This window comes from Juglans microcarpa x Juglans regia, chromosome 2S (assembly GCF_004785595.1).
Source record: "Juglans microcarpa x Juglans regia isolate MS1-56 chromosome 2S, Jm3101_v1.0, whole genome shotgun sequence".
Taxonomy (NCBI): Eukaryota; Viridiplantae; Streptophyta; class Magnoliopsida; order Fagales; family Juglandaceae; genus Juglans; species Juglans microcarpa x Juglans regia.
The window spans coordinates 4,897,276-4,908,227 of NC_054597.1; the positions used below are offsets into that span (position 1 = coordinate 4,897,276).

The 10,952-nt window shown below is 38.5% G+C and overlaps 2 protein-coding genes across 3 annotated transcripts; one reads left to right on the forward strand and one right to left on the reverse strand.

Moving 5' to 3' along the window:
* The first annotated feature begins 122 nt into the window (after positions 1-122).
* Positions 123-1,993, forward strand: LOC121252225 (BAG family molecular chaperone regulator 8, chloroplastic-like). The gene is made up of 2 exons (XM_041151759.1): positions 123-833; positions 946-1,993. The coding sequence occupies exons 1-2, from the start codon at positions 207-209 to the stop codon at positions 1,711-1,713; spliced, it is 1,395 nt and encodes a 464-aa protein (XP_041007693.1). The 5' UTR covers positions 123-206; the 3' UTR covers positions 1,714-1,993.
* Positions 1,994-4,343: 2,350 nt separating this feature from the next.
* Positions 4,344-7,102, reverse strand: LOC121252294 (protein FAR1-RELATED SEQUENCE 5-like). Of its 2 annotated transcripts, none has more exons than XM_041151880.1 (2): positions 4,681-7,102; positions 4,344-4,588 (listed from the first exon to the last, which is right to left on the reverse strand). In XM_041151880.1, exon 1 carries the CDS (start codon positions 6,592-6,594, stop codon positions 5,824-5,826), a length of 771 nt encoding a protein of 256 aa, XP_041007814.1. In that variant the 5' UTR covers positions 6,595-7,102; the 3' UTR covers positions 4,344-4,588; positions 4,681-5,823. The 2 variants fall into 2 exon arrangements, with proteins under 2 accessions (XP_041007814.1, XP_041007815.1); XM_041151881.1 differs by having other exon boundaries at positions 4,344-4,593.
* Between the last annotated feature and the right edge of the window lie 3,850 nt (positions 7,103-10,952).

The following is a 10,952-nucleotide window of genomic DNA, read 5'->3' on the forward strand; positions in this document are numbered from 1 at the left end:
TTAAATATTAAAATAAAAATAATATTTTATCCCATTAATCTCATTAATCTCATAACCGATCATTTTTACGTCGACTTTATTGATTCACTTTATTCATTTATAGGCACCCTCGTCCCCCTATAAAAAAAAAACCCCTGATAAACAGACGCATAGTAATCGACTCCAAAAAAAAGGCACCCCAAACGCCGTATCTAGCTTACCACCAGATGGCCTGCCATCACCACCAAAGCCACCCTACCCCCACCAACACCACCACCTGTTTCCACAACTTTTGCTGCTGTTGCAGCTGCTGCAGCTGCAGCCCACCGCAAGTTTCCCCTCCATTACAAGACCCACTTCTCCATGCCCTTGCTGCTCACATTCTTCACTCTGCCCCTCTCAACCATGAGCAACACCATCATCACGATCCCTATTCTCAATCTACGAAACTTAACACCCACAATCTCCATCCTCAAAACCCCTACCAAAATCATCAACGACGATCCCAAAACCAACGCTTCCAAGAAACCCATGGGACCGGCTCAATGCTTTCCTCTTTGCTTCGCCGCATCGAGTCCCTGGAGTCCTCTCTCCTCCAAGTTTCTACTTCTTCCACATCTCCATGTTCTTGTTCCCCGTACTCTCTCAGAGACTTATCCGCTCGTGTTATACAAACCCATTTCCGCGCGTTCCTTGTTCGCAGATCAAGAACTTTAAGACATCTCAAAGACCTCGCTGTCATCAAGTCCACTTTCAACTCCCTCAAATCCTCGCTTTCCACCGAGACCCACTTCGATTGCGACGCTCTTTCTCACAAAGCAATGGATTTGCTTCTCAAGCTTGACACTATTCAGGTAAATCATACTTGGGTACTTCAAAATTTCATCATGTTCGTCTTTATTTAAGGGATAATTAGACAAAGCTCCCTCAAAACCTGATTTTTAAATATATGGGTTTTGTTTGCAGGGTGGAGACCCAATGATTAGGGAAGGGAAGAGGTCGATTAGCAGAGATTTGGTGCGCTTCTTGGAGTTCATGGATGAGGTTTCAGTAAAAAGGCATGGGCTTTCCTTCAAAACGAGTAAGAATGTGAATTTTGGTCATCCAAATGGTGATAAATCTAGGGTTTTGCGCACCAAGATAAAAAGTATGGATGGGCAGAGGGATATGATAGAGAAACTGAGGACCAGAGTCGAAAAGATTAGTGAGCTTTCTAAGATTTATCAAAACGAAGAAAACACCGAGCTTGAGGGGTTCCTGCAAGTCAGTTATGATGACGAGGAAAACCCACCCAGATTTGTCATCAGAGGAAATAATGGGCGAATTAGTAATGGGGTTTTGGTGAAACGGAAGGGGGCTCAATCTAAGGTTAAGAAAAGTGTGAGCTTTGCAGATAATGGGAACGTGTATAGGGTTTATAGCGACATCCACGAGCCAATTTCAAGTGAGGATGATCCTTGCTTGGATGACAGTATTTCCAGTGGTCATCACGGAGAGGAAGACCTCACAAAGACCGTGTGCAAGGGCTTTCCTCGAGGGACTGAGGATGATGAGAAGGCACACTCGGAAAATGGAGAATCACCCCGGTCCAGTGATGGGGAAAGAAGTCCAAGAAGGATTTCGAGAAGGGAAGCAAGTCATGAAATTGGAGGGCATATTCGGGTTCAAAATGGGAATTATGCATTCTCTGCTCCTTTGCCTTTGAAGATGGAGTCTAAAGCTGTGACTCGATGAAAATGAAAGAGGCTGTGAAAATCGTGGCCTAATAAAAGGTAGTTTGGAATGATCCTGCAAATTTTTGTGACCAAGAGATTCGGTTTGTCATTCTAATTTTGTTAGTTTGGGGTGATAGAAAATCCACTGTGAAAGAGATGTATGGTAATGGTCCAACAGGCATATTGGGGTTTTGCTACTTTGTGATTTTTCAGTCGTCTTTGTTCTCCACTCCGAAATTTGGGTTTTGATTTGTTTGGTCTAACTTGTAACATGTTCAATGATTGTCTGATTCATTACATTCACTGCGTCATTATTTGGAGAGATTTTATGTTCTCTCATTGATTTTGCTACAGCTTTTCCAGCACGAATGGGGCTACGGTTTTATACTTGTTTTTGGCCTGCGCCCTCCCACATTTCCACGTGAAGAGAGCCAACAACACTGAACCATACAACAGCCCCACTTCATGTCCTTTATCTCAAGTCAGTCTATTCAACACCAACTATTTTTGGGTAAAAAACTACCATGGATGGATCTTTGAAACTAGTAGAGATATGGGATATCCCTCCGCGGTTGCTTGAGATATCTGGTGCTGGTGGAATAAGAAGGCTTTTGGGGCTAAGTTTGTGTGGACAAGGGCCCAAGCTAACCGTTTAGTTTTGGGATCCGCTGGATTTTGTTTTTGAAATCGCTCCATGAATAGACAGATGCAATGCAAAGGATTTACTCGAAATTAAACCTCTCGTAATTGTGTCTGTTCGTCCTGAACCTGTTATCCCATAACAAAATAAACTATTCCATTTAGAACCTTTTTAAGAAGGGGGGAAATCTTTGGACCTCAGGTCATTATAACTTTTTAAAATTTTTATATAAAATATAATAAATAATTTATTTTTTTAAAATTTTAAAATAATAATAATATTAAAAAATAATATTTTATTCAACTTTCATCTAAAATCATCTCATCTCATCTCACTATCTAAACAACACTTTACTCTTTGTAGTGCTTGGTAATTTGTTTCTCGGCATTAGCATCTTTGAAGATTAGCAGTCCGGAAAGAACTTATGGAGGTTACTCTACGGCTATTTCAATAACTGATGATTACATGCTTTACATTCTTAAGGAACAAAAAAAAAAACTGTGGGAAAAACGTTTTAGGACATGTAATCAGGACTCGTTTATTTTCAGAGATGAGTTGAGATTAAAGTTAAAAAGTTGAATAAAATATTGTTAGAATATATTTTTTAATATTATTTTTGTTTTAAAATTTGAAAAGTTGAATTGTTTATTTTATTTTGTATAGGGATTTGAGAAAATTATAATGATGAGATGAGATGAGATGCTGAAAACAAACAAGACCTTAATCTCATAGAACTTTCATATAATACTAGAAACTTCAGATGCACACGGTCGAAGACATGCCCCGAGCAGCTTGAAGACATTATTACCTCAACTTTCGTATAAAGGGTGCACAAAGGACTTAGTGATAATGCAGTTGACTGCACGATTGCCCAGCAGAACGAGCAAAAAAGCTCAGAAACTGGCCAGAGTTCTACAGCCGGGGGGGAATCCTCTATGCTTAAAAGGATGTATCCGGCCAAAAGGAAAGATTTTAGAATCTCTAGGGGATGGAAAGAGCGTTAGGTATTTTGAAGGCTATGGGAGAACAGTTCCCTGGGTGCTCTTCCTTTTCAGAGGGCGTTTTTTGTGCATGTCCTTTATATGGCATTCACATGCCATCCCGCAAAAAAAAAAACCCTTTAGGGTGCCAAGGGCAGCTGATGAGAGTGGCTAATATGTGCATATGAGTCAATCTGCCGGGGTGAGATATAAGCCTAAGTCACATCGTGTCCTGTGCAGTGCCCACACGGCTGCTGCAATGGAGTATCCAGTCCTACAACCCGCCCTAGGCTGTCCATCTCAGGTATGGACCTCAGGTCAAGCATGGCTTTGGTCCACCTTTACTACTTCACCCAAGTAGATGCATCCGAGGTAGGGGTGCATCAACTTGTATATTACAGAATAATTGACTTCATGCTGCATTTAAATGACTCTAGAAGTAGAAAATCCAAAAAACGCAAGTGAAATTAGAAATTCGTCCTTAAGCAACAAAAAAGTACTATCATAACATAGCAGCAGCAGCAGCAATATGCATGATTCATCAGATAACAATAGCAAAGTCGAGATAGCTCACTCTACAATTAATTGGTAGCTCAAAGAAACAAAACTAAAACCATGACCTCCTCAAAAAGGAACTACGAAAAACCATCAGAATTCTCACCAGTCCGCAGCAAACCGTATGGAAGTATGAAACCATCATGAAGATCTGTGTTATCAAAAAAAAAAAAAAACATGAAGATCTGCATTTTGCCAAAGAAAAGTGGAAAAAACAAGAAAAAGGGTGGGTCTCTAAAGGATGAACTTAAAGAAACAAAGAGCCTGGCAAAAAAAACAAAGACGGACAAAAGGGTAATTGCCCAAAACACAAGAACATAAAATAATCAGAAGGTGACCAAGATTGCAGGACTCTGCACCTCAGAAGATGCACATGGATTTTCTTTTAAGGCTCCAACGAGAAATATTTCCATAGCCCTTGGGGATCAGCGTGGCAAATGAATAACACTATTAACCTTCTAGTTATAGTTTTCAATGCAACGAAACACATACTGCCGAGACAGAAGTCATAAAATTAAATGTTTCAAATTCCTGGAAAGAATACAACCGAAACAGAGAGGCTATAAAATTCATATTTGTCTCTTTAACTTTATCAGTAACGTGACTGAAAAGCGATTGATAACTTAGAAACCTATGGAAAATAAATAAACCTTCAGTGCAGAGGAATGCCAGTCTCCTATCCAGCAGTGCCAGTCCTAGAGGCAATTTTCTGATTTTGACTGTCCTTCAAAAGAGAAGCAAATCTACATATGATTAGAGCAGATAATGATATTTAACGTGAAGCAAAAGCCATTGAAGAAAATAATCTTACCATGAAATTGTTTTGGCCCGAATCTTTCAACCGCAAACAAGTAATAGTATCATGGCCAGGGCACTTACATTTAGTGCATAGCGCATCTCTGTTTGATGATTGCTCTGATGCTAAAGCATTACTTTATTTAAAAGATTCTCGTGTTTTATCTTTCAGGTGTTCAAGGGGAGTTACTAGTGCTGATGAACTGTCCACCTGGCTGGAAATTGTGGTGATCTCATATTGATAACTTGTGCTGGCCATGGTTTCCAGTTTCTTTGCATTGATGGCATTTTTCTTCGCATCAACAATTTTGATCCTGGCCTCTCTTAGGGCATTTAATGCCACTTTAAAACTGTGGTCAGATATCATCCCTTCCTCTGCACATTTAATAGCTTCCATATACAAAATATTGTACTGCAACTTTTTGCCTTTATGAGATTTGCCTCACGTTTTGCCACTGGCCTGAAGATCCAAAATGGCTTCATCCTTGGCATTTCTTGTCCATCTCTTTCAGATATAATGTTGTGGAAGCAAAAATATGTTTTTTGCTTTAAAAACCGCAAGCACGTGATGGCAAAGGACCTCTTCAAATTCAAACATCTTGCAAGTACAACTAGCTACTTGGTCCGCTATATTAATACAAGCAAAGTGAACCTTATGTTCTTCATCAAACCTCGCTACCTTGTATGTGCTGGATCCTCCATTCTCTCCACTGAATTTCACAGCAAGTGCAAGAGATTCAAATACTTCATCCTGAAATACTGTAAACATTTTTCTCGTATAAATGTCAGCTGCTTGCTTCTCCATAGGAAGCGGCATCTTTAAAATTGGTTTGGTATAAAAGGTCTCAACCTCTGCCCTTGCTTCTTTCTCATATCGATCCTCTAATGCCTTCTCATATTGCTCTGCAAAATCCTGTAAGGTAGTCCTTGCATTCACATAGCCATCAAAAAGTGTATTCACGCTTGTACTTTGGTGGGTAGCATACAGGCATGCAAAGAATGTGTCTCTTACATATGTTGAAACCCATAATTTGCGATCAATATAAAGAGATTGAAGCCATTCATTTCCTCTAAGATTGTTTTTGTCAAGAATCATTGGCCAAGCAGATTCAAATTCATCAGGTGTCTTGCTCTTGTTAATACACCTATCAAATTCAACTTAAAATGTTCTAGGCAGTGAGCTATATGTATCTCCCATCTCCCTGGGCATTTTGCTTATGATATGCCACTTGCAATATCGATGCCTTGAGTGTGAGCAAACCTGTTCTACTGCTCTACTGATGGCTGAATCATAGTCGGTTATAATTAAGCCAGGTTGCTTGCCAGACATTGCCTCGAGCCAAGTAGTGAAAAGCCAAATGAATGTGGATTCTGTCTCATCTGCAAGCAATGCACAGCCAAACAGCACTGACTGATTATGATGATTTACTCCAGTAAAAGGCGCAAATGGCATTTTATATCGGTTCACTTGATAAGTGGTATCAAAGGCTACGACATCAGAGAAACAATTGTAAGAAATTCTTGATCTTGTGTCAACCCAGAATACGCTACTTAGCCGATCTTCTTCATCAACCTGTATCGCATAATAAAATGCAGGATCACTAGCTTGCATAGCGCTAAAAAACACGAGCAGACTTTGGGCATCTATTCCAAATGTGCCCAACCTTCCCTTTCCCGCGTACTTGACACTATTCTGTGCAGTAAATACCATTTTTCTACAACTGTAGGAATCTTCAGTCAAGACACTTGCAGGACTGTTTAAACCCATTTCGGGGGAACCAAAAAAGTTGCTCAAACTTTTACAGGGATCATACTCCTGCTTATGTGACCTAAGAAACTGCCGCATTGCTGGAGTCACGAGCTCATGATTGTGGTTCTTCTCTAGTTTTGCCACATACCATTTCCCATTATCTCGTTTTCTCACCGTCATCAATGCTTTGCAACCTTCCCTTGTGATCGGTCTAGCACACCTCCCTTTTGTGTCATCACCCAAAACTACTTTTTTGCACTCCTCTCTTGACCAAACCCTTCTTTAGACCAACAAAACTCTCGAGATATAACAGAATTATCTTTCTTCGAACGATAATATGAATTCACACAAATACTAAAACCTGTTTGCTTAGCATACACACTGTAAAAGTTCCTCGCATCATCTTCTGTAGTAAACTCCATCCCAAACCATGGGCTCTACAACTCCGGCAATATTCAAATTCACATTATCCTCCTTTGCATCATCCAATACCATTGGAGTTTCAACATCCTCAACGACACAGCATTCATCCCCGCCTTTTTCTAAAGCCACATAAGAGTCCACCCGTTCCTCATCTTCACTAGAAATCACTTCCTCCATCTTATTTTGTTAGTCCTGTTGCAGATCAAATAACACTGTACACTTCAAATCTAATAGACTGAAAGCTCAAACTAATAGATACCCTTTTATTCTCATTCCCATTAGTGGTGTTTTTCGATACAGGATATGATTTTATTATGAGTCCTGCTACTCCAAGGCCCTTACTCCACACACCGCTTAAGTGTGGTCACTGTGGTGCCAGCATGGTTTATGTTTTTTTTTTTAAAGAAAAAAACTCCATAAAACACAGCAGCTCTCCCCCCGCAAAACACAAATTCTCCTACGCAGAACGCCTTCTTCCGTACGCTCATCTCCAATCTATGAAATTTCTTAGATTGCCTATCGAAATGGTTTTCTAACTGGATCAGATTCAATCATTGCATTCTTTAAACTGAAAAATCCACAAAATGGGATAAGCATGTGTCTGCCGAAAGAGATAGAGATTCTGACTCGAAGAGAGTGAACAGACCTGGAAAACCTCCGAAAATCAGCCGTAACTGCCGTTGAGAACTTGCAGTTTGAAGAACAATGTGGGGGGGGGGGGGGGGGGGGGGAGAGCGAGAGAGAGAGAGAGAGAGAGAGAGACGACGGGGGGTGAACAGAGACAGCCCTTTCTTGATTTTGTCTTAAACCGCCGGTTTATTCTCAGAGTCTTCATCAGACCCGGTTGGCCAAGTAATGAAGGTACGTGGTGTGTTCTTAGCTAACAACATTCTGCCGTGACACCGAACAAAGAACTTTATGGGCAGTGAGAAAAATGTTGTATTTTCCGAGGGATTAATAAAATTTAAATTTTTATTCTTAGTAATAATTTATTTTAGGGTTATTAAACAAACACCATCTTATTAGCAGAGTAAGATAATGCTGTAATAATATAGTTTCTAACCTTTTCCTAACAACAAAACTGTAGTTTTTAAGATTCATATACAAATATCAAAAGAAGCTAAAAATGTCTTTGCTCTCATGCCAATAAACTGTTTAGATGACAAAACATGTCAGTTTTGCAAGGTTCCTAGTCTTTTTATTTTTCGGTAATCATGGTTTGTGTTGAAGTGAAAATAAAAAGTTGGGTTGTCTTGTTATAAAAATATCGTATCTATTGTAGTTTTTAGGCCGTGCTTGATAAGTGAAGTAATCTTAAACTACTTTATTATTATTCACTATTATTTATAAACTATTCACTATATTTTTACTTCTATTCACATATTATCTAAAATCACCTCAATATCTAAACGTAGCTTTAGCTTGTTCATAGTGAGAAAGCTGCTCAATCAATAGGATGCAGGGTTCATCCAAGCCATGGTTTTTTTACCCTAATATATTTTTTTTCGAGCATCTTTTTTTTTTTTTTTTTTTAAAGAAAGAGGGTGGATCCATCCGGTGTTCAAGAAAAACCGTGATTACAATAAGCACATACATATTTTACTCAATCAATGAATATACTTTGATCAAATATATAGTTAGAAACACCATGAAGCTGCAAAAGAAATCCCTCCTATGTACTGATTGCTGCATAAACTTCATTCACTAAACCCATATACTGCATGCTCTTTAGAAGAAAGCTAAAATTAGGAAATCTGAGTTTGGAACATGAAAAAACAGATTGCAAAGAAAGTGGAGGTAGTACTGGGACTTTTGAGTCCCCTTCTCCATGTACTAGCCTACTGATGATGATGGTTATTTGACCGTATATCTTTAGAAAAAGACATCCACCCCAGCAGCAGCTATTTTTTCAAGCCTTGTCTCCTACTCACTGCTACATGTCATGTGCCATTACTTTTTGGGATTAGAGTTATGCTTTTGGATGGACCCGCAGCAGCATATTTCTGTGCAGGATTACATGTGAGGGAAGGAAGCCAAGGCCAGCCGACAGTGCTTATTTAACTGCACCAAATGGGTGGGTAAAGCCAACCATTTTCATGCTATAATGCTAATATAAAAGGTGATCAATGTAATCTCTGGCTTCAATTGGGTTAATATCAAAACTCTGGGAAGTGCTGCTGGAAGTATCTAAATGGGAAGAATATCAGACTCGTACCATGAAGTTTTAAACTGGAATCAGTCTTAATCATGGGTCTAAAGTTTGTGTTTAAAGCAGTTCCATTGCTAATCATTCAGAAAAGAAGAACAAGACAAAGGCATCTGAAATTGTCAAACACTTTTTAGAGACCTTTGTGACTGCTTGCACAACAAAAATGTACCTCGTGTATTGCTAAACATCGACCTTTCTCCGTCTAAGTCTGTGGAGTTAGACGGGATAGTCGATATCATCTCCATTTCACTGCAATGAGATAAACACAAACTTGATTGTGCAAGCAGATTACTTTCTCCAAAATTATGTACAGATAGATATAAACATCTCATGCTATAGTTGCAATGAAGGTGGAACTTGCATGCACAAGCCACATCACTCGTGCTGGTTTGGTTACACAAAACTAAATCATCTCATCTCATATAATCATTATAACTTTTTCAAACTCCCACACAAAATATAATAAACAATTCAACTTTTTCAAATCTCAATATAAAAATAATATTAAAAATTTATAGTATAACAATATTTTACTCAACTTTCAACAAAATATCTCATATCATTTCATCTATACTGCATAACCAAACGAGAACTCAAAGTTGAGATGAATTATTTTACGCAACGTTCTGAAAAAGTCCAGTGGGCCACAAAATTAGCATATTCATCTTGCTAACAACACCTGCTCTGTCCAGCACATTACATTTTAGTGCAGTGGCAGCAGGAATCAAACTTCTCCCATGTGGAGGTTGCATCAAACGAAAAGACTTAGAATTGCTTTTATAGTACCCTGGTCGCCCCATTGTATCATGCTACATGTGGTATCAACTTTCCATGCATTGCATAACCTTATCGTCGACCGTCAAAAGCACATTTCATTAAGATTTGACCGTCAAGATTAGCAAATTTTCACCACCTTAATTAAAGATCAGAACTTTACGAAAAGGTGTTGTTTATTTGGTTCCTTCTGGTTTTGGGCTGCGATTTTATCCAGTAGGATGAAAGGGTTCCAAATCAAGGAGGCTTTGTATCTTGCACAACAAGATCCCAGAAACACTCATCATAGATGATCAGAAGGGACAACCACATTGTACAAACTTTCTCGAGAATTTCTCCAGATACTGTTTGTTTAATCTGCTTTTTGTGTGCTGCATTTTGGTGGGTCTCTTGAATATTAATGCATATTTGATTGGGAAAACAACAACCCCCATCACACACTGACTCTGTGCATGAGTCTTTTTCAAAGTGTTTGGTAGATTGAAATGTCATATACTGTTGAGGATGGGGCGGTCCAACTAGTTGGAGCAATGGCTCTGTTGTTCTGCAACAAGGTCGATTTAATTCCTGACAGGGACGGTAGACATGCCAGCCCTCTCGATTTCATTGGTCCACTTCACAAAACGACACACTGAATAATAGACAAAAAAAAAAATCAAAACGAACACCTTCCTTCACCTTGTAACATGCAATTTATCCCTAATTTTTTTCTCCAATAAATTTATGCGCTTGTCTTACGATATTTAATATTATATGTGTAACGGTTTTGAATAATATGGCCTTCATATTGACAATTAATGTTTTATCATCAAATGTTATATGAGAATTGTTAGAGAGTCCACAAAAATAAATTTACAAATTGACACGACTTCACATTATATTTACTTTACAATAAAAATAATTTTATAATCTAACGAATCACATTAAATTACGTTAGTTTATAAAATTATTTTTATGTAATCCCTTTATAGTTAAAGTATTTCTCTTATTATATACAACTGAAAAAAAAATCCAAATTCAATTTGAATGAATTAACAATGAGTAAGCAAGATAGTAACTTACACTCAGCTAGACTCTCCTAGTCCTATCACATGACCCTACTCAATACCCTAAACTTGTTCAAAGATAGTAA

Coding starts and splice junctions, on each gene's coding strand:
- LOC121252294 (XM_041151880.1), bottom strand. CDS start 6,594: ATGACGGTGAGAAAACGAGATAATGGGAAATGGTATGTGGCAAAACTA.
- LOC121252225 (XM_041151759.1), top strand. CDS start 207: ATGGCCTGCCATCACCACCAAAGCCACCCTACCCCCACCAACACCACC. Junction 834..945: donor TCAAGCTTGACACTATTCAG/GTAAATCATACT, acceptor TTTTGTTTGCAG/GGTGGAGACCCAATGATTAG.